General features: G+C 41.4%; 1 protein-coding gene across 2 annotated transcripts in view; it reads right to left on the bottom strand.

Annotated features, from left to right (window-relative positions):
• MSRA (methionine sulfoxide reductase A) overlaps positions 1–24581 on the bottom strand; it is a 343248-nt gene that overhangs the window by 87015 nt on the left and 231652 nt on the right. For both annotated transcript variants that reach the window (XM_045831823.1, XM_045831824.1), the window contains one exon: positions 668–774. In XM_045831823.1, coding sequence (XP_045687779.1) covers positions 668–774 — 107 coding nt within the window. The remainder of the gene's footprint in view (positions 1–667; positions 775–24581) is intronic.

Raw genomic sequence — 24581 nt, 5'->3', positions numbered from 1 at the left:
TCAACTTATTTTCACCAGAACTAAATGTCTATTGGAGGGCATTTAAAAAATACAACACAAGTTAATAGGGAAGATAATTATTTTGTGATATAATATCTGCATTTCAGAGAAGTATTTTTTGTTATAATTCAATCTACTGTTATGAGCAAGGCAGAGAGTTTTCCAGGCTGAACTGCGTGAACAGACACAGGAGAAAGGGCCGTCTAGGAGCCCAGGAGGGAGCCTGGGGCCCCAGAAGGAACCGACTCTGCAGGCCGACACCTTGATCTTGGACTTCCAGCCTCCAGACTGTGAGACACTACATTTGCTGCTCAAGCCACCCAGTCGGCGGTACTTTGTTATGGAAGTCCATGCAAACAAATACAGAAAGAGAAAGAGAAATCCAGCGAAAGAGGAAGAAAAGGACAAAAAGAGAGGGAGAAAAACTATATATTAAGTTGTTTTTAAAGAGAAATGCCTAAAGGCCTATTATTAAAATCTCACTTATCACATTTATGGCGCGGAGTGGCTCTATTCCAAGAGGCTTACAGAAACTTCCCCAAAATGTACAAATGGAACACAGCGCCAGGTGAAAAGAACCAGACCCTCCCCTCAACAGGTGGGGCCCGACCTGGTGGAGCAGAGGGCGGGGGCAGACGGAGGAGCCCAGGAGCACAGGAGCCCTTACCTTCTGGTAGTCCTCTCTGGACCTCAGGGCGGCCTGCATGTGCGCGTCGGAGGTCGGGTAGATGGCCGAGCGGTACTGCGAGCCGTGGTCGTTGCCTTGGCGCATGCCTGGGGGAGTGGGAAGCGAGAGGATGACTGGGGTGCACTGGGCAACAAGGGCAGCATCACACGTTCTCTGGGGTTCGAGTGGTAGGTGCTGCTTTTCCTTTTACCTTGATACCTCCCTTCTTAAATACGCGTGCCATGCACCTGTTTTGCTTTGCCTGTTTCAATGATAACCAAGATCTTTGAACTGAGGTCAATTCATCACAGGTCTTGGATCACGGCAGATGCTCTGTAAGTATGCATTTTTCTATGCAGATATTTAAAGCATAACCTAGTGCATTTATCCCTGGCAAAGCACTGCGGTACACATTATTTCCTTGGATCCTAATGAGACCCTCTACGGCAAGTATTGTTGTCCCTCGGTTGGCAGATAAGGAAATGTGAGGATGTTCATGTCAGTGCCCGGAGGGATGCTTGGCGCGTGGGAGGTGCCTCGAAAGGACACAGTCACTGGTGCTCAGCGAGCGTAAAGGGTTTGCCTAGAATCACACACCTCATCAAATAAAGCCCTGGGACCTCACGTTAGCCCAGTCCACTTTCCACCCAGTCACAGCTGCTGGAGTGTGACTGGTGGTCCATCTCTGACTGACTGACTTAGTCCTCGAAGCTAAATAGCAATCGGCTTCAAACAGATCCCTTATTGATCTGCATCCGTCATTATTAATGATGCAGTAAATCATCATTCTGCATCATTCAGGAACCAGTTTCCGTTTGACAAGTGTCCTGAAACTCTAACCAAAGATTCAACCTTCCAGAGAAAACCAGTTTCCCAGTCCAAATGTGAATGCCCACACGTGCCAGCTGGGGATGTTGTGGGGGTGCAGGTTCTGATTCCGTGGGGCTGAGGTGAGCCTGACGTCCCGTGTTTCCAGGTTGCTCATGGGTAGGTAGTGTGGGGTCAGCAGACCAAATTTCGAGTAGCAAGGGCTTAGTGTTTGTCCAGATATTTTCAAGATTCCTTTACAATCTGTCAGCAACACTTTTAGTTCCAGTGATGTGGTGAGGAAAACCTGAATCTTCCCAACTACCCTTCCCCAGGTATGCCGCCAACAGTGCTCCCTCCACCCACCACACCATGTGCCCACTTTCACGCATGCCCCTTTTTGACCTTTGGGACTTAGTTCAAGCATCTTCTCTCTGGAAAACCTCCCTCGACTGCTCCTCATGGCTGTGACAGTCACTGACTCCTTGGGATCCCTCGGGCCTTGCAGGCCCCTCTCTTGGATGTCTTATCGCACTGCACTGCTACTGTGTGGCTGTCCCGCTTGCTCCTCCGGGAGCCTCCCAGGGACAGGACTTCACAGCCGTAGTGCCCGGTACAATGTCAGCCAGACGATACACTTCCACAGATGCTTGTTGCATGGGGAATGCATGTGTTCATACCTTGTGACCCAAGACCCCGTAATCGATATGGGAGTGCTTTGTCACATTTGCTTTGTAAATGTAAATGTAAATGCAAATGCAAATGCAAGAATCTTTCGTAGGAGCTATAGGAAAAGCTACAAGTAATTGACATGTTTCATGTTAGAGGTAAGTGTGGTAGCTGCAGACTCCAAAGGGTCACTATGGCTGTTATGGACGGGCAAGCTGGAATTCAAGATCCAAGCAGGAAAGGACAGAGGGTTAACTCATAACAAAAGAGTAGGATTCAGGGTCAGGCCACAGGCTATCTATGGTGTACACGTGCGTACACATGTGCATGTGTGGGAAGTTATTTCTGATGCCTCTTTGTTCACACCTCAGCCTAGATGACTTCTTGGAAATCCCATTCTCCCACCTTCAGAGTCATTCCTGTTCCCGGTGCACAAAAGTCCCGTGGAAACCAGGAACTAATTAGTAGCTAAAAGAACCAATAACGACACAAAAATATTAATTTAATAAGTATAAAGAAAATAAATTGTCTCATCCCTCCAATAAGTAAATGCCAAATTAAAACAGCTATTTCAGCCCTAGCAGGTGTGGCTCAGTGGATTGAGCACTAGCCTACAAACCAAAGGGCTGCCGGTTCAATTCCTAGTCTAGGGCACATGCCTGGGTTGTGGACCAAGTCCTCAGTGGGGGGCACGGGAGGGGAACCACACAGTGATGTTTCTCCCCCTCTCTTTCTCCCTTCCTTTCCCTCTGTGTAAAAATAAATAAATAAAACCTTTTTTTAAGATTTTATTCATTTATTTTTAGAGAGAGAAGGGAGGGAGAGAGAGAGAGAGAGAGAGAGAGAGAGAGAGAGAGAGAGAAACATCAATGTGTGGTTGCTGGGGGTCATGGCCTGCAACCAAGGTACGTACCCTGACTGGGAATCGAACCTGCGACACTTTGGTTCACCGCCCATGCTCAATCCACTGAGCTACACCAGCCAGGGCTTAAATAAAACCTTTTTTAAAAATAAAAGAAAATAGCTATTTCATTTCTGTGTTAGTTACATGTTCATATAAGCATTCTAGTATTATTATAATATGCAATATATAACTGCATTATAGTGTGTATATATATATTACTTATGGTATATACTATATAAGTATTATTAGAGTGTGAGTATTAATGAAGCACCTAACAGGTACCGAGTACTTTCCCAGATGCTGAGGATATAGCGATGAATGCGAGCAAACCTTCCCCTCACAGAGCTCCCATAGCAGCGGGACCTCAGGGACTGGAGAAGCAGACATTCCAGAACGGCACCTTGGCAATGTTTCCACTTTGTCTTCTTCAGTCCCCCCTTCAGTTACAAGTAGGGCTCTTCCGGCCTCACTCCCTCTCACCCTTCTGCACATAAAGACGTGATGGGAGTAGCATCACTCTCCACAAAGAAAAAAGGCTGCTGGATGGCTGGTTTTGGGTAAAATCTGACCCCTCCCCATTTAGCACAAGATGCAGAAAAGCAGGGTCTGCATGCAGAGTTGATTACATCTATTGAAGATTTTTCTTTTAAAAGAGAAATTAGTCTGTGAGTAAAAGAGAATCTGCAGGTGTGACATTTCTATTTTCAACAAGTTTTTCTGAAGACTCCATATGCCTTGTACACTGAAGACAACAGATATCTGTGTGTTTGGTTAAAGATCTTTGAACTGTCAGAGGCTCGTGAGAAATCGTTGCTTATGGATAGAAACCAGCTTTTTATCAAACAAAATGGGAATAATGAAGAATTATTCCAAGTATATGGTGCAATAATGGGCTCTTCCACTAATCATATTTGCACAAATAATCTGATGGAGTGCATAATGAAACCCTTAAGCTTACATCCACATTTAGAGCGTCTCTTGTAGTGACATGACCGCCTGAGGGCAGAAACATCTGGAGGGTTGTACAGAGTGTGTGGTTGGGGAGAGAAGACGCACGCGCCTGCCATTCCAGACAAGTACGTAAGACAATGCATTCACTCTGTGGCTTTTTTAGATTTTTTTAAAAATTTATTTTTTAGTTATAGTTGACGTATAATATTATATTAGTTTCAGGTAAACAACATAATGATGGGACATTCATCTGGCACCATACCTAGTTATTACAATATCACTGACTGTATTTATTTTTCTGTACTTTACACCCCACAACTATTTTTACAACTGTAATTGGTAGCTCTCACTCCCTTCACCCGTGGTGCCCACGCCCCAACACCCCTCGCATCTGGTGACTACCAGTTTGTTCTCTGCACCTATGAGCTTGTTTTTGTTTTGCTAGTTCATTTATTTTGTTTTTTAGATTTCACACATAAGTGAAATCATACAGTATTTGTCCTTCTCTATCTGACTTATTTCATTTAGAATAATACTCTCTACCATCCATGGTGTTGCAAATGGCAAGATTTCATTCTCTGTATGGCTGAGTAATATTCTATCGTATAAATGCACATCCTCTTTATTCATGGAATAAAATACCTATGGAAACATTTAACCAAGAAGGTAAAAGACCTGTATTAGAAAAACTATAAGATACAGAAGAAACTGAAGAAGATACAAATAAATGGAAGAATATACCACGCTCAAGGATTAGAAGTATTAACATTGTTAAAATGCCCATATTATCCAAAGAAATCTACAGACTCAATCCAGTTCCTATCAAAATATGAACGGCATTTTTCAAGGCAATGCATTTCTATAAAAATTAATTCATGTATTATTTATGTAATTAGGGGCTATACTACTGCTGCAATCCAGGATACGGATTTAAACTCTTCCCTAAAGCTGTGATCCTTTTATTTAAATTGTAACTTGATCATCTGTTAATTGTAATACTACAATACTGATACAGTTCCTGCCACTGTTGTCCTTGTCTTCTTCGTGCAGATTTGGGGTGTCCCCCACTCACTCTGGGCACCTTTGAAGATGAGTGACATCGTGGGCACTACCCACAGCTCCACCCCAGACTCCTTGCACCTTTCCCTTTGCAGAAACCCAAACCGACTGCTCCTTCACTGGAGAGATGAGAGTTATTCACACCATTACAGCCAGCATCTGCAGGTTTGAATTTACAGCTCTGACCTTCTGGCCTCTTTTTGATGTTCTAATGAAACTAAAAATTCCCCCCGTGTCAGAAAAAATACACACTCTCTTCCTGGTCACTCCGGCTAAACCCCTATCTGGCCAAGAAAAAAGATAAGAAAGTGCTAAAGAGATACATACAGGTGGGGATGGAGAGAAAACTTCGGAGCCTTTATTTAGACTTCCTTGAATCTGGTGATACTGGGCAAGACATTAACCTCTCTCTGGTCTACACATGAATAAGAACATTAATTTGATTTATTTTCCCCCCCATCAATGTTCATCTTAAGGAGAAGGTATAATATCTTAAAACAAAACTATACACACACATTCACATACTTGTTAATTCCAATGCATGTACCTTTCATTTCACTGATGAAGAGGCTTATTAAATGGATAGGAGCTTGAAATTTGGAAGCAGATGGTTCATTGGGAAATATGATTTGATGCTCAACAGACTGAGAAACCCATAGAACTATGGATTTTCTGTTCTTGTTATTTTTTAATACATCGCATTTACAGATGCTTAGCATCATTAAACTTTTCACCATTTCTTTCAACCTCCATTGGTTTATGTTATGAACGCAAAATAGTAATTCATGTGTGAGGAAAATTTGTTTACTAAATCTGTTGTAAGAAGCCTAGGACTTAGAGCTGTAAGATCTTGTTTTTAAGTCTGGCTTTGCCACTGACTTGCTTAATGCAAATTACCTAATCTTTCTAAGCCTCAAGCCTCCTTTGTAAAACAGGAATTATAAAGGCCTAACCTATGGGTTCATTGTGAGGAATAAATAAGATGAAACCTGAAAAGCACTTTGTTGAATGCAAAAAAAATATGTAGATGTTAAATACTTTTATTTGTACAACTTTTAACAATCTTAGAAAATTTCAGATCTACTTTGGAAATAAAAATAACAAATGACATCACACAAGATATTCCAGAAGTAGCCATTTTTCTCTGAGAAGCTTTATTTATATTAATAGCTCAGATATTCATTCATGCAGTAGTCACACAGATAAATCCAGTGAGAGGATCAAAATTCCCCCTATGTGTGTAGAAATGTCCTATTTTATTTTTAATTGTCCATTACATCTTTTTATCAGAATTATTTTCCTTTTAAATTTTAACTCTGCTAACCTCCAGCCCAGTTTTTCAATGCAATGGAAAACAAACCTAAGAAAGGGAAAAATCTTTGAGCGAATTCTCCCACCCCTGCTCTTACCCACGAAAAGCTTTCTAATGCTCGTCACTACTGGTCTCTCATCTGAGGTTTGGGAAAATCAGACCTGTTGGCATTATCTCGTATCTCCTGAGCTCATACCCACTGGGGTGCTAGAAAGCGGGACAGAAGGATGTGCAGAATGGTAGAAAGAAACAAAAACAATTAAAATCACTGAAAAACAATAGTTGTAAATGCCCTCACTTTTCCAGGTGACTGGCTGCCTTCTTTTCTTCCTTCCACCCATTCACCCATCCTTCTCTATCTCAGGCAAGGTGCCAGGTACTAGGATTCAGAAATAATACACAGTCTCATTTTTACACTAGATTATCTTCCTAGTCAGTAAGGGGAAATGGTTGGAAACTGACAAGTATAATCAAGTGTTGGAGATGTGTTTAGTCAGCTCAGGCTGCTGTAACAAATGCCATAACCCATAAACTGGTGGCTTATCGACAACAGAAACTTATTTCTCACAGTTCTGGAGGCTGGAAGTCAAGATACCACCCAATCCCGTGTATGGCGAGAACCTTCTTCCTGGTCCTCACATGGCAGAAAGAGGGTGCACTGGCTCCTGGACCTCTTCTTATAAGGGCACAATCCCATTCATGAGGGTGGAGCCCTCCTGACTAATTACCTCCCCAAGGCCCTGCTTCCAAATGCTACCCCATTGGGAATTAGATTTCAACATATGAACTTTGGGGAAACACAAACATTGAGTCCACTGACAAGATGTTATGGGGAAAAAATCAGTGTGGATCAGAAAAACACAGGGACTCGGAGGAAAGAGTGGGTGGTCCCCCTGATCGGTATGGAAGGGTCCTCCTGACTTCTGCAAGGCTGTGTAGAGGTAGTGACTCCTGTCTTGAAAGAGAAATTGATGGATGTGAGCAAGACATTCACCAGGAGGCCAAAGGTCAGGATTACAGAATAGTGCGGGGCTTCTGGGACAGGATAGGAACCTGGACTATTTGCAAGGGCAGTGGCAGCAGCAAAGTTAGCATCTTTATCAAGGCGCCGGGGCCTGTCTTCTCTAGCAAGCGTGAAGCCCAGATGAGAAAACTAACATCTAGGAGCAGCTGGACATACAAGAAGTGATCCTGCTAACCCACTGAATGGCCACACAAATGAGGTATTTATTTGACTTATAAATTGATCTAAATAGCCTTTGTATTGCTGTTATTGGAAGGAGAGAATTAACCAAAGTCATAATTTGAGGAGGGACAAAATAATGTCATTGAAAGGCAAAGAATCCCTATTTGTCTTTCCGATTTTCTCAAACGAATATGTTCCGTCCAGCATAAAGTATTCATATGGTGTCGACTGTGTGCTCAGCACCATGGAGGCTACAGAAGATTTAGGTCATAAGCTTTGATCTCAAGAAATAGCCTGAAAACCGGAGGGAGGGAGAGGAACAATTACCAGCTTGACCCTGTATTTACCTGGACTGGGTCTTTGCCAATACTTCCCATTTAATTCTCACATAAGCTCTGTGAAGTAGGTATTCTTAACCTTCTTTGACACAGAGAAAGCAATGGATCAGAGACTTCAAGTGACCCTACCGAGGTGGCACAGCAGGTAAACGGCCATCCTATGATGTAAACCTAGATCTGCCTGACAACAGAGCTCTTTCTCCTTTCAAAGTTGATACATAGAAGTGAGAGCAAAACAATCAAAGACAAAGGAGCAAAGTGCCCTGTAGGTAGCATATCTGGTGGGCAGAGGGGACAAGACTGGCTTCTACCAAAGGGCCTGGGAGGAAATGAGGCCGGTCAGTTGAGCATGAGGCCACACAGGATCCTGACAGGACATACTGGGGACCAGAAATGTATGGAGAAGTCAGTTTCAAGGGAGCCACAGGATTCCGTGGAACTCTGGGTGAGCTTCAAAATTCCAGAACTCTTTCCCACAGATTTAACAAGTACTGCCAATTTCACTGTGCCCTCCATTTGCCTTGGGAAAATCTAAGAGAACTACTGACGTTACCCCGCTGTCTTCATGTCCCAGAAAGGCAAGCAATGGGCTTGCTGTAGTTGGTGCAAAAGAATGCCTGGCTCAGAAACAGCATCTTATGTTTAAAATTCTTCCACAACAGTCTCTAAACTGATTAATGAGGACTGGGCTTTGGGGCATGCTTGAAAAGAACTGCCCTCTTGGCACCCACCAACTGCTTGAGATTTCTCCATCCGCCTTCTCCCACCAGGATCTGAAAGGAACAGACCACCCGGCGACCACTGTACGGTTTCTTCCCCTCTCAGCAAAGCTGCAGAAAGCACTGGGAAACGGAAAAATGCTTAATCTACAATATAATGAAGCAAAAAGATGAAGGAGCTCTCATCTTTTCAACGGAGCTTCTAACCTTCAGCTCAGCTCTGGGTGCTAGCCCTGTTTTAGACATTCTGCCTGTGCCAGGGAATCTTAAAGGGAAGTTCACACTGTGAGTTGTTGTGAGGCGATTACTTTAAGAAATTCCTGGAGCCAGCAGCTCACAGTGAACAGCAGGCAGGGATGGATGTATTCCTAAGGGCCTGAAATGACTAACTCTGGGTCAGGGAACTGCGAAGGAGCAGTCTCATTAGAGGACTATCCATGTCGGTTGCATAGGCAGGGCGACTCCCACCAGGATGAATCCATATTCTTCTCTCCTCCAGACTGCTGTTAGGAAGAAACAGATCCTGACCCAGAAACCGCTGAAGGAAGCCGAGAGGCAAGCATGCGTTTTGTCACGAGACAGCTCTGGATTCTGATTCTAGCTCGGCCATTAACTAACTGCGTAACCTCAGCCAAGGCCCTGGACCCATCTGAGCATCAGTTTCCTCATTTGGAATGATGGGGATGATGACAGGCACCTCACAGGGTTGTCAGGCACTTTACCTAGGAGCTCAGTGAACATATCTGCCCCACCTTGGGACAAAATTGTCCCCAGTTGAGACCCACTGCTCTACACTAGCGAATCACATCTTCTGATATTGTTGCTTATAAAGCCTACCTGCCCAGGCAGCTAAATGAAACAACACGTGAGAAGTGAAAGCTTCTAGGCTGGGTGGAAACCAGTAGTTACGAGAGAGTGTCAGCGGTCTTTGGTGTTCGTATTTGCACGTGTGCGCCCACTCATTTCAGTGGTTACCGGTGTGGTTTCTTTTCCTTACTTTTCTAAAAAATGCCCACACTTAAGAGAATGGAGATTTGCAATAGAGAACACAAGACCTTTTTCTTTTTTTCTTTTTTGGTAAAACAGCATTTTAAATTACATGCTGAAAGTCTAGAAAGAGGGCAAGAAGATATTAAGGACTTTAGGTGAATAAGCATAAATTAAAATCAACATGTATACAGTTTGAAAGAGGTAAGATTCTCAACTATATGGAGGAAGCAAGTAAAAAGTCTTTTTTCCCCCTTCTTCTGTAATAGTTTGGGCAGGAAAACAAGAAGAAGCATTAAAGTCATCACCATAATGTGTGTCCTGGTGACTACAGCACCTCACCACATCCCTCAGAAAGTCTCAGGCCTCTCCAAACTCGGTACAGTCCCATCTCATGCTGCTAATGAGGAACTGCAATCAGTTTAACAGAACAACACTGAAAGGGACTTAGACGAGACAGAATTATATTTCTGTGTTCACTTTAAGTGAAAGCTGCTGAAGTAGGTGGTCGAGGGGTGGCTCCATGGTCCTAGGGACTCAGGTTTCTTCTTTCTACTCAAGACTCCTTAGCATATGCCTCCCATTCTCAAGGGCCTGAGACATCTCCTGGTACTGCAGCCGTCACATCCAAGTTGGGGACTAGAAGGAGGAAAAAGAGAAGGGCATCTCCTCCTGCTTCCTCTGTCTTTAAAGAGCCTTCCCAGAGGTTCACTCGTATCTCATCGGCCAGCACACAGTCCGATGGCCACACCTCCAGAACTTCCCCGTCCCCACCGGGAGCAGGCCCAGGCCAGGCTGCCTGACCGAGGCCACAACCTTGCTCAGCGTCTTCTCCTTTCCTATCCTATTTCCCTCCTTCCCTCAGAGGTTCTTTCTTTTTCTTCAATAAGTCACGGGGACTGAACCCCGGTCTCATCCTCTGTGTCCAGGGAAACTAACCTACCCCTATAAGCTTTTCGACTAGCTCTGCTCTCATTCAAGCTGTCTGTTGTTGCTTACATTCTATCACCTCTGTTGTTTAGGTTTCTGGGAAAACTGTTATTAGATATGTTTATTAAAGTGTCATTAGACAAGTCTGTTAAGCTGCTATAAATTAAGATATCAAATATCTCGTGGGCAGCATACGGCTTACATACACCTGAGTGGTATCATTCTCAGACAAAGACTATCAGCCTACGTACTGCACTGGTCTCACTCAAGATGGTATATCCATGTTCTATTGATTCTCTTCGTGAGATAAGCATGAAGAGAGGCTTAGCGGCTCTCTCTTTACTAGATCTTGAACACTCCCCCTTGCTTCTCCACAATGTATCTCAATGAAAATGAAACAACCAATGACTTGCTCAGAATTGCAAACATCCTAAGCACATAAATAGAGTTAGCCCCTCTACCCCTTGCTTCTTAAACTGATCCTGCCTCCACAGAGATGGCCCCGAAAAGCCACCTGTGTGCTGAAGTGGCACCGGAGCCACCACAGATGACTGGTCTCCACGGGAAAAAACATCACCAGGCACCGAAGTCCTCCAACACGCAGATGAGCCGACATCCCTCACGGAGATAGGCGGCACTTCCTGTCGTCACCCATGTGACCCTTCCTGGCACACCTGGCCTTTAAATCAGGTGTCTGACAGAAGCCTGATTAATATGGAACAGTCTCACTTTACCTGACTGAAAAATTAATCCTGTCAGTTTTAACTGACATCTCATTTTAAATTTAAAACACTGAACACACAGATGGATAGCCCTTGTGTCATCAAAAGAAAGTAAGAAGGGAGGGAGGGAGGGAGGGAGGGAGGGAGGAAGGAAGATGTATGTTATCTGTTTCTTCAACTACCTCTTTTCTTCCTGTGGAGTGTGAAAGTAACTCTTGGGGAGAAAAACTGGGCTGGGGAAACTATGACAAACGGTCCACTATGAAACTGGCCAGTCCAGATTTACCAGAATGCCAATGGCTCATTTCAGCCTCTGCTAGGAGGAATGTAAGCCATACCAGTTAAGAAAAATTAATCAATCCTTTCCACTTTTCATGTCTCAGCATTACTTTACACATAATACTTAGTTTTTCCAGTTAGTTACAATTACACACATACATGCGCCTATTAAAGTAGGCATACCTTACCTACCACTGTAATTACTGCTCGATTCAGGTGAGCAACAAAATAGCCAATGATTCTAAAGCCCTTTTATGCATCGCTGTACTTTATTATGCTATTCATCCAGTTCTCCAATGACATGGAGTATTATTATCAAAGCCATTTTTCTGAAGATAAGACTGATTGATACCCAGAGAGAAGTTGAGTGTCTGCCCAAAGCTGGTGCTGGACCTGGAACTAGCGAACTCTAAAGTCCACGCTCCTAACCACAACTACCCCAGTGTGCACACAGCATGCAATTTAAGGGAAAGAATGAAGTAGAATGTAGTGAAATAGGAAAGATATTATGTGGCTGTCTTCTAAAGGGAAACACTATTTCTTCCCTATCATTTTTACAATGTTCTTCATATTTTTTAATACAATGCATTTCAAGAAAGATAAAAGAATGTTGCTATATAACAGAGGTACCAAGTATTCACTCTGTAACTAACAGGAAGGTCTGATTTTTCAGTAATGAGAAAACATTACTTCTGAAATCATAAATAGTTTTGAAAAGATATGACGATTTAAACCTAAAAGCTAAAAAAGTATCTTAGAATAGAATTTGCTTGTATAAAAGATAAATTCTATTTATGGCTGGCCAGTGGAAATATTTTATTATTATATCTTTCTTATGATATCTGAGAATCCATACCTGTTTACGCTATGAACTTTTAAGTTTGACCTAATAATGAGTCTTGAAATATTCAAATTATCAGAAAATGTATTTAAAAACTTTCAAAATAGTAAATTTTCTATGTCACTATTTCTTATCTAAATCTTGAAGTTCTGAAGCAATAAGTCAGCTAAAATACTCCATTACAGAACATTAGGCATGTAAATAATAGTTATAAGGTGTTTACATTTGAATCAGCACTGAGCACACACATTCACAAATCTAGTCCTTCACCCTGGACATTGTCCACATTATTAGCAGGAATAGCGATCAACCTATTAACCTTTGTCATTTCTAGATCTCATTACAGAAAGGTACCTAAATGTACAAAAGTACATAAAACCAACCTCAACTGATTAAAGTGTTCACATCACTATTAGTATTTCTATATGTTGCTCCATGTGTTGTTAAATTATTTATCGTCAAATGAACACACATAACCACCGCCCATGCCGGGCACGGAGCACTGCCAGCGCCCTGCGAGCCCTCTGCGCCTCCCAGCTGGTGACAGCTCCTGCCTCTCTCGAGTTACAGCCACGCCTGACTTTTGTGACAATAATTTCTTTCTTGCATAGGCACATCCAGAAAAAATAACATAGTTCAGTTTTGCCTGCTTTTGAAATTTATATAAATAAAATTGTACTGTAGTGTTTTAATATTTCACATACAACTACAGTCATGAGATTCCTTTATTTTTTTTTTCACTTTCAGGGTTCCATAACATCTCATTGCATAAATAGACCACAATTGATTTACAGATTCTACTGTTGATGAATATTACCAGCTTGGGGCCGCTAAGAACGTTTTTGACATGTATTCCCCCTTATACCCAGCAATAGAATCGTTGGCTTATGGAGTTTGCATGTCTTCAACTTAACTGAATGCTGAACCGTTTTCCAAAGTAGTTGTATCAATTCACAAAACCTGCATCAGAGCGTGAGCGATCCCAGAGTTCTGAGTGTTTGCCAAGTCACTCAAGTCTGTTAATGTCGGACTGCACATTTTGTCAGTATGCTCGATCTGTAATAGAATCTCACTTGAAGTTAGTTTGTCTTTCATTGAGTAATAATGACATTGACTATGATTTCACATGTTTTCTTGCCGCTAGTCAAGTACTTTGCCCATTTTCGTCTTCAGTTTTCTTTTTTAAAAAATGTATTGGAGATATTGTTATATATCCTGAATACTAATCTCTTGTCAAATATAACCTCTCTGCTCTTACATTTTTTTTTTTTATGAGCCAAGGTATGATTTTAATATAGTTTGAATATAGCTTAATATAGTTTACCAACTACCTTCCCCTTATGGGTAATGTCATTTTGTGTCTTGCTTAAGAAATGCATCTCAAACCCGAAGTCATAATGATATTATTGACTTGGAGTTTTGAAGTTTTGCTCTCACACTTAGGTCTTTAATATACTTGGAGTTGGCTTTTATGTATGGTGGAGTTAGAAATCCAATTGAATGTTTTTGCATGTAAAAATCTAAATCATCTTACCACTATTTAGTACAAATTCATTCTTTCCCCAGATATTTCAGATATGACTGAATACTGTCATATCTGTATATGTGCATCTTTTTCTGGATTCTCTATAGCACTGGTCTAGTCACCTGTCTCTACATAAAATTTGCACTGTTTTAATAAATGTTGCTTTATAATAAATCTTGATATCTAGAAAAACAAGCCCTTCCATTCTCCTGTTCTTATGCAAAAATATTTGCCTTCCATATAAACATAAGAATCAGCTTTGAAGAGCCACAAAATAAATAACAACAAAAACTGTTGGGATTCATGAATGAACTGTCCATTCATTCATTTGGGTTTCCACTGAACTGAATTTATAAAACAGTTTGGAGAGAACTGACATCTTTACAAACCATAAGCAAAACTCAACATTTGACCTTCCAGCTGCCCAAGCTGCTTCCAAGCTAGTGCCACCTTTTAAAAAATTTTTGGTAGCACTCTACTTCAAGGTACCAAGCCTGGTAAATAGATAAACTCTGAAATTCTTATACTTAAGTTACTAGTTTATTTCTTGATTACGCAAAATGCAAGTTATAAAAAAGGAGGTGGAAATGGTTCTGTTTCATGAATTCTTCAAAGGCCTTGGTTGATGGAAACTGTACTATCTTCAAGATGCTACTTCAAAGCATTGCCCTGGCCTCCACATTTAGTTGACAGACAGATGAAAAGAGAAGTTCAGAGATCATTAGGACATATTTATTGGCCAGACCTGTAAGTATTGTATGTCATATCTGCTCACATTCCATTCGCCAACACTCAGTCATGTGGCTACTACCAGATGGATGGGAAATGCTGCCCAGGTGAGAAAGGTAAACAGGTGTATGCCATATTTTTTCAGTCATTATATGTTTTGTTTCATTCCTTGACTCACTGCATGAGCCAGGAACCACAGTACAATGCTGATTAGAAATTGTAATGGCATCATTGGAGTTTCTCAGTGTTTCGCTGATAAGTATCATGATTGCTGTAGGATTTTGTATATGCTGTTTATCCAATTAGAAAGTCACCATTTATATTTATATTTTTTAATCATTTATGAATGTATAATGATATTAAATAATTTTTCTGCACCTATTTTGATAATCATATGGGCTTTTTCTTTTAAATAAATTTATTTATATAAAATTTATTATATTTATTTATATATAAAATAGATTAAATAAATTTTTCTTTTAAAAATAAATAAAATCTTTTAAAAATAATCTGCTAACGTGGTGAATTATATTGGTTGATATTAAAATGCTAAGAAGTACAATTATGAGGATCAAAATAGACAGGGGGATGTTAAGAATAGTAGGAAAGGGAGAAGCCAAAGAACGTACACTCATGACCCATGGACATGAACTGAAGACGGGGATTGCTAAAGGGAAGGAGGTACTGGGTAGAGGATGGCAAAGGGAAAAAGGGAACAACTGTAAAAGCATAATCAATAAAATATACTTTAAAAAGTAAAATAAAATGTGGAGCCAAGTTGCATTTATTGGAGGAACCTAAATTGGTCATGATGTATTATACTTACTACATAACACTAAATTCAGTTTGCTAATACTTTTGTTTAAAATTTCTGCAAATATGTTCATGAGTGAAGTTGAACTATAAATTTATTATCTTACATCCTTAGGTTTTAGTATCAAGATCATGTAAGCATGATAAGATGAATTGCATCTTTCTTTAGTCTCTGGGTTTGTAGAAGATTGCAATTATTTCTTTCTTCAATGTTGATGGAACTCACTGATGAAGCCATCTGAATTTAGTGAGGTTTTCTATGAGAAGCTTTTTAAATATTGATTCAGCCATGGCTGGTGGATTGAGTGCCTTCCATGAACCAAATGGTTGCTGGTTCGATTCTCAGTCAGGTCACATTCCTGGGTTGTGGGCCGGGTCCCCAGTAGGGGGTGTGAGAGAGGCAACCACACATTGATGTTCCCCTCCCCCTCTTTCTCCTTCCCTTACCCTCTCTCTAAAAATAAATAAATAAAATATTTTTAAAATAAATAAATATTTATTCTATTTCAATTTATTATAGGCCTATCTAGTTTTATTAAGGTCCTACTTTTAAGGAATTTGTTTGATCTAACTTTTCAAATTTTTTGATATAAAGTTACCTATCTGTAGTGATATCCCATTTTTTAATTCCTGATATTGGATATTTGTGCCTCCTCATTTTTTTCCTTGATCAATGTACCAAGGCTTTATCAGGCATTTCTTATCAGGCATTTTGAAATATCAACTCTTGGTTTCATTGATCCTCTCTACTATATATTTACTTTCCATTTCATTTATTTCTGCTCTTTATTATTTTTTCTTCTACACTCTTTGTTTTATTTTTTTTTCTTCTGCATTGCTTCGTTGCTGATTTTCTAAGTTCTTGAGACACAGGTTTAGCTCAGTCTTTCTCCTCTTATTTATAAATTTAAGGCTCCATATTTCCCTCTAAGAACTGCTTTAGCTATGCCCTACAAGTTTTGATATAACATATTCTCATTACCATTCAGTTCAAAGCATTTTCTGATTTCCATACTGACTGACTTTGATCCATAAGATATTTAGAAAATTTCTCATTTTCTAACTTAAGAAGATTTCTACATATCTTTTTGCTAGCATAATTGCACCATTATACATAATTGGAGATGTGTGTGGCACCAAAACCTTAAATCCTTATAGCACTAGAAAAGCAAAGGAAAATGTTAAATATAAGCTCTATAATATTATATGAGAGAGGGATTTGAAAGTGCAAATGGCACATTTGCAAATAGCAAAGAAACTATATGCAATATTAGCATAATTGCATTCTGGTAAGAGAAACATAAGCTCTGTAATTTTAGTCCCTTTGCAATGTGCTGAGACATTATGGCCTAGAATATGTTCCACATGTGATTAAGAAGTTGTAGGGTGCAGTGTTTAATATATGTACAGAGGTCAAGTGCTATAATTGTGTTGGTCACACCCTCTACACCCTTAATGAGGCCATCCAAATTCAACTTTTCTGGGATTGGCAAATTCCCTGGAACAAAGGCATTTTAGTCCTCTGCTTACCTGTCCAGCAAATAACATCTGGCATTTCCTAATCATCTTATTGGCAATTTGATGTGGCATGTTTAATATGTTTTTATACCTAATCCATCATTTTCAGTTGCTTTTGATGAGAAAGTTGATCTGAATGACCTAGCTTGACCTTCTCAGCACTTGGAAGTTCTGGTTCCTGCTGATGTTGTCAGTTCTAACTTTGCTCGAATTTAGTGGTTTTATGTGAAGTAATGTAATTCTTCTGATTTCATGTCTTTTTATTGATTTTATATCATTTCAGCAATTTATTCAAATTTTCAACAACCTAACCATTCTTATTTAAAATGTGTGGCATTCTTTCCTGGTCAAAAGTTTTCAAAAACCTATTTGAACTTCCTCTTCAAAAATCCTTAACAGGATTATAAAATCTTAATGGATTATACAAGGAGTTTATGAGGACAGAAATTCTTTGCTGGTTAATGTGCTGCTGCTCCCAGCCATGGGGTGTTGTGTTGTCTTTGTGCTAATAGTATCACGCAAGAACTTGGGATCATGTACCACAATGGAAAGAACACAAGGTTTGGAATTGCGCCCTTCAGTCCAAAGCCCAGCTCTGTCCCATAATGTACTAACTGGTTCATGGCAAATCACTTCACCTCACTGGGCCTGTCTGTTCATCTGTAAAGTGGGTGTAAGACCACCTACTCACAGGTTACTTTAAGGATCAAATGGAACCTCATGAATGTAAGCACCTGGCACCATGTAGAGCCCAGAGAAACAGCCAGTAGGGAGGGAAGGGTCTTTCATTCAGTTTGGAGACACAAAACCCTTAAACCCTTACAGCACTAGAAAGGCAAAGGAAAATGTGAATATAAGCCCTATAGTATTATACGAAAGAGGGATTTGAAAGTGCAAATAGCACATTTGCAAATAGCAAAGATATTATGTACATGTATGATAATGTTATACAAGAAAAAGTGCAATTGAAAGAACAATTAATAAAGGAAAATATCGGTTAAATTCTTTGTTTCATTTTTTTCTGTTTCTGAAATTCTTAAAAGAATGAAGTCCCTTTCTGAATTCATAATGCTGGGTTTGGGTCGTTTTTGCATTTTGTATGTGTGCAGCTGTTCCTCCACTGTAACTATGCACATCTGCTCATTAGCAATACAATACAATTTCTACTGTCTAATTATTTGCAGATGATAGATTCCTGGTACACGGTCTAAAAAAAAAGATAGTCCTTCAAAACTGGTGACTTATTTAAAAAAACTAACTTAAAGGGGTCAGCATAAACAAAGTTCAGATATTAATCTGGCAAGTTCAAATATATGAACACTACTCTTAATTGCCAACTTGATGAGAAACAGAAGGAAAATAGGATTTTTCTCTTTCCAATTAATGTTTCCCAGTAGACAACAGAGGAGGCTGCTTGCTCCTGCACTGTGCACCTGGAAAGAGGTTATGAAACAAACCTGCTCAAGATGGAATGGACCGATCCACCCTTGATTCTCTGGGGGCCTCACGAGAACAATTCACCTAAAGTGATGCTTCATGGGAGGTGGGGGGGGCGGGGGGGCGGATGTGGGATCAAAGGGCACCGAATGGAGAAGAGCTCTTAGGGATCTCTAGTTCCAACCAGGGGCTGAGGAGCTGCATTAATCCCCTACACATAGATCTGAGGGCTAAGGCAGCAGACCAGGTGTGTGGTCCTGGGGCCCCATGAGACCTAACACCATAGAGAGGATGGCCCACTGGGCAGGGCAGGCAAAGCGTCTGGAGGACAACTAAGAGCTCGCTGTGGGAGGGGATGGGGGCGATATGAGAGGGAAAGAGATGCTGAGGAGTCGACTGAGGATAAAGGGTATAAACCACATACAGGATGATCAGAAGTATGGAGAACATTTGCTGGGGGGAAGTAGACAAATTCTGGGGTTTAGGAAGGAGCACAGCAAATAAACAGGAGCTGGTTCCACAACTCTTACACAGGCAGGGCGAGCCCGGCAGCTATTTTACCATACGGTGGGCTTCCACTCTGTCCGGCATTGGGCTCTGCCCCGCAGACTACGTTCCCTCATATGTTCCGAGACAACTTTATGGGACAGGAACTGTTTTTGTTTTTTGGTTTTTTTTTAAAGATTTAATTTAATTTTAGGGAGAGGGGAAGGAAAAGAGAGAGGGACAGAAACATCAATGTGTGGTTGCCCCTCACTTGCCCCCCACTGGGGACCTGGCCTGAAACCCAGGCATGTGCCCTGACTAGGAATCAAACTGGAGACCCTTTGGTTCACAGGCTGGCACTTAATCCACTGAGCCACACCACCCGTGGAGGAACTGTTTTACTGATGGAAAAACTGAGGTTTACTCGTTCATTGTTCAATGAGAAAATATTTAATATGAAGCTTACCTTCTAGAAGAGAAGTTAATAAACATAAGCAAACAAATCATTCTACCTCGTAATGTGTTAGGAAGGAAGGAGAGAGTGGTGGTAGGGCCACCAGAGAGTGGGGGCTGGGGAGGACCGCTTCAGTTAGGGTGAGTCAGGGAAGGCCTCTCTGAGGACAAAACACTTCAAGCTGAAGAAAAGGAAGGAGCTACTCACACAAGAGCTGTGGGCAGATTGAACAGTAGATACAGGCCTCACAGCAAGAAAGTGCTTGTGTCTTCTAGGAATGGAGTAAACAAAGGCTGCAGTAACAGAAAGCAGTGAGGGGGCATGGGGAGAGGTAAAAAGAGTGTTGGGAGCCAAGGCTGGAGAAGGAAGCACCAATCAGCTAATCCCTGGCCATGCTGAGCATTGTAAACAGTATTATCCCAAAGAGAATGGGCAACAGCTCTGTGCTTTAAAACAGCAGAGGGACACACTTTTGTGTTTTTAACAGGTCATTATGGAGAATGGATTGGAAAGGGCAAGATGGGTCAGGTAAGAGGCTCCTGTAGTAGTCAGATGAGAAACAATGCCAGCCAGGACCCAGGTGGTCAAGTAGAAATAAACAAGGCTTGGCGAGGTTGCCCAACCTTCCCAGGCCACACAGCTAGTGAGTGGCAGCCCTGATTAAAGCCATATCTCCTCTAACCCCCGAGTCTATACTCTTCACAGATATCATTAAAGATGTTTTAATTAGGAGAATATTTTAATTAAGATCTTCAGAGAAGTGACTGGGAGTTCATCAGCAGCTTAGAGTTGAAGGCTATTTTAGTAAGGATATAGGTTCATCTGTCACAGAAAAGGAAAAAAAAGCGTAAAGTAAATTAAAATAGCAGTAGCTTAAAGAAGACGGTTTTTGTATAAAGAGTTCAGTCTGAGGTGGTAACTCTGGAACCTTCTATCTTGTGGCTCCTCGGTTACAAGGGTAATGCCCCGATCTCTGTGGTCCAGACAGTTCACCACTGCAACCACGTTCAACTTGTGGGGAGGGAGGAGGAAGAAGAGAACACCCCTTCCTCTCAGTGCACACAACCTAGAAGTTGCACACCATCATCTCTTGTATTCATGCCCATAGAGTCAGAATTTTGATACATGGCCAATACTTAGCCATAAGGATTCTGGGAAATTTAGTTGTCATTGGTAGATGCAGATCCAGCTAAAATTCTAATACTACACAAGTAGGGAAACTCATATGGCTTCAGTGAGCAGTCTCAGCCAGAAGACCCCCACAGAAAGTCCACCGCCCCTGCAGGAGTGCACTGGAGCAGTCCCCACCTGGGGCCGCAGTCCCCTGGGAAGGCCTGGACCCGCTACAAGAGGTCCAAAATCCAACCGTACAGCAGGTGTGGCCTAGAAGCTGTAGAACACATTATGTGTGTGAGAATTTCCATTTCCATTGTCCAGAGGTATGTGACATTGGTTTATAAAATATCCAGAGGTTTATAGAATAGGCATTCAATTTAAGGTGTGATTAAATTCATAGTAGCATGTTAATATATTTGCTTTAAAGAAGATACTAAGGGCTCAACTATATTGCAGGGAGATCCATGAAAACGTTTTTGCTTGGAACAGGCCCTCCCAGTCAGGAAGCTTGGACCACTCTGGAGTAGGGGCAGGAAAATAGACTTGAGCTTTAGACAGAGGTCCAAACATTGCCATCAACATCAAGCAAGTCGTTTGGAACATTTTGGGGCCTCTTTTGGTCTTTTGAAACCTCATTTCTTCTCTTCTGTTAAACAAAGACAAAGAGCCCCACTTCAGAAGGTTAAGGTAAGGATGAAATGGAAGGATAGATATCAAGGACAGATACTAACACTGGTCCGTAAGAGATGCTTAATAAATGCTGTGATCCTTTCCAACAGGTTGGAACTGAGAAGTCCCATTTATGGGATCAAGTGAGACAAGGCCAAAGTCAGTCCACTGTGCACTTGTGCACTTGTGGCTTGGCTCAAGGTACACGGTCTGTGCCCTGCATCCTCATGCAGGAACAAGAGGGCTGAAACAGAGGTTCAGAATGACTAAGTCTCTTGGCCAAGGTCATGAGGTTGGGAAAAGGTCCAGCTGGGGCCAGGACCCAAATATAAACCTCAGACTATGCCGTGTTGCCTGGAGAGTAGGGGAGTGTGAAGGCCACCAGGTCAGGAATGGGCATGCTCCGGTCTACCCTTAGAAAGCTGGAAGAACTTTATTTCTCCCATGAATAGTAAAGACAGACAGAATAGGATGCATTAGCTTAAACAGTGGTATCTGAACGCTTCAGCAAAAGTACAGGTTTCATGGTGATTGGCAAATTAAGAGAAAAGACGATCCCATTTACTGGCCAAAAGTATAATGATGCTCTTCTGAAGGTCTGTTACTTCAGGTGGCACTGGTCCACTGAGTGGCACTCCTCAGGAAAGACTGCACACTGCTGTGCAGTAAGATGTTTCCGGCCCACCCTCTATCTTTAAAGGCCTACACTTTCTAATAGCTCTCCTACTGGCTTTGTTCCCTTCCAAAGGGCAGACCATGGAGGCTTCCTTCTCATTGGGACAGATACTGTGGGAGCTACTTTCAGTGCCTTGAAGCAGTGAAAACGTGCAGGATATTCTCTGTCTAGTCTATGCCATGAAGATCTGATTTAATACAGCAGACTTTAATTAAGCTTAAATTCTTGCCGTTTCTTTGACAGTAGATACTTGACATTAGCAAGAATCCCATGTCTGTCAATATCATTCTAGGAGACTGCTTCTCCCCCCAAAAATGAAGTAAATTATAACTAAAATATTTAAGGGCCCCCTTCAAATCCTTAATGATTTTATAAACAAGGTGCTAAAGTCCTTCTGCATGCTCATTAAAATACATTTCTCCTGAGTCCTATTTCTGTGGAAATTATGTGTTTCCTGGGCATAAGTTCGTATCAAAGGTAATACCTTCTCAACTTTTACTCAAGTTTTGTCTTTCTGATGACAAGCAATTCTCATATGGGCAAGGGCATTCCTCAAGCAGTTTTAGGAATCACTCTTGCTTCTGGAAAAGAATGTAGAATGAACTATTGCTCCATAGACCAGAGTCTCCACCAAATCCAACAAGGAGCTTGCTGCATCTGAAACATCCATTTTCTGAGTAAGAGTAATGCATCTTTACATGCCTCTGTACATGCCTGCTCAACTGGGTGCTTTTCTTTTCTGGTCTACTTTTCACTGGGGAACATGACAAGAGTTGCCATGTGCCTTCAAGTAGAGCATTGAGAAGCTGGGGTAAGATGGCCAAGTTCACATGCAGTTCAGTTATCTCCTGTTGCAGGTCCCATCATTCAGGGAGTGAGCTTCAAATTCTTGCCTCAGAAAGAGCACAGGTGAGGACATGTTTTAGAACTTCAGGGCTCCCTGGGAATGATGAATCCACTGATACCAGGGTTCTTCTGAGCTTATGTTTTTAATTTTCAATGTCCCAGTTTTAACATATCCTTGTTTTAATGATTTCAGGTTAATATTTTGGTCTTTGGTCCTACATACATTTATCTGAATGCTCATTTGATCTCAGTATGTTGGAATTTAACTGTTTTCTTCCCATAGGAACACAGTGTCCCTGTGCATTAACCAAGAGGTTGGATACTACTGCTTATCCCAGACCCCTTAGTGATTCAGCACCACTTAGCAGAGTGCCTGGCTAACCAGCAGAAACGAGACAAATGTCGTTACTGAATGTCTTTTGCAGTGATGTTCAAATATTGAGAGGGTATATGGGTTATGATATGTTCTCAAGCCATATATCTCAAATTGTAAACCCAGGAAACCCCTTAATTAAACCCCTAATCAGACTTGAAGGCACAGTTTTTACTGTCTTCTATTCCATGTCTGAGCCAATGGTAAAAGTGCTGACCAAATGGCTTTTGGCCTGATCTGCAGAACCAAATGAACATGGTAAACTGACAGTTACTGAATACAATGAGCACAATGATTAAGCTGAATAAGGGGATGATTCAGGACTTTTGTTACTGCAAATAATAGAGACCCAACAAACTAGCTTAAGTTAAAAAAAAAGAGGAGGGTACCAAGTAGCTCCCATTGCTTGGAATGCACAGGGAAGGTCCCAGAATTGTAGGAAGAGCTGTAGGAACATAGGGCCTCAGGGTTCCAGGGTCTCCTGAGGTTTCTCTCTTCCTAACACTCATCTCTCAGAGTCTCTGCTCCTCTCCCTCCCTTGCTTCTGCTCTGGACAGACTCTGTCCACATACTGGGTGCCATCACCCTGGAGTCCCCAGCAGGTGAGAACATTTTTTTCTCTCATGCAAGAGTCCTAAGGAAGGATTCTAACTGGTTCTGCTTGGGTCACATGCCTGTCCTTTGGATCAAACACTGTTGACAACAGGACAAGATACTGTGATTGGCTAGGGTTGGGTCATGTGATCAATCGTTTGGCTTTTCTCCCACAAGGGTCGTGGAAAACCTGGCAAGGCAGATAAGGACAGTTACCATGGCCGATTATACCGAACTATTCCAAAAAGTAATTCTAATAATAATGTGAGAAGATCAAATATGTGATTTAATATATGTAACTGTGTATACTGCATATTGCATCAAGCACCATTCTAAGCAAATATATGCAAGGGCAGAGAAACTCTCTTTCTACATGTATAATTTATCCAAATATCAGTGTAAAAAAATCCCTCAATAATGAAATCCCATCATCACTAAATCCCACCATTAACACTTTCATATTTGGCTTATAGAATTGAAGCTAAAGTTTAACCAGACGACCTCAAAAGTCTTTTCCAGTGTATGACCCTCCAGTTAGAATAAAAACGCCTCTGGAAGAATGGTACACCATCTAATATACGACAGGACAGTGTTATAGGCTAAAGTGTGTCTCCCTGCTACCCAAATTTATAATTTGAAGCCCTAACCTCCAGTACCTCAGAATGTAACCTCATTTAGAGATAGAGTCTTTAAGGACTAAGATTAATGGAGGTTATTTGGGTGGGAAGTAATTCAATCTGAGCGGTGCCATTTTAAGAGGAGATTAGAACACAGACACGCACACACGAAGACCATGTGAAGACAGAGAGAAAAGACAGTCATCTACAAGCCAGGGTAGAACCCTGCCAACACCTTCGTCACTGACTTCCAGCCCCCAGAACTGTGAGAAAATAAGGTTCTGTTGTTTCAACCACCCAGTCTTAGTGATTCCGTTATTACAGCCCTAGCAAATTAACAGATCAAGAATTTCAGAA

Source organism: Phyllostomus hastatus, unplaced genomic scaffold (genome assembly GCF_019186645.2).
Source record: "Phyllostomus hastatus isolate PE091 unplaced genomic scaffold, TTU_PhHast_1.1 phas_contig_159, whole genome shotgun sequence".
In the NCBI taxonomy this organism is placed as follows: Eukaryota; Metazoa; Chordata; class Mammalia; order Chiroptera; family Phyllostomidae; genus Phyllostomus; species Phyllostomus hastatus.
The sequence above is the reverse complement of the archived record's forward strand: the minus strand, read 5'-3'. Positions and strand labels throughout refer to the sequence as shown.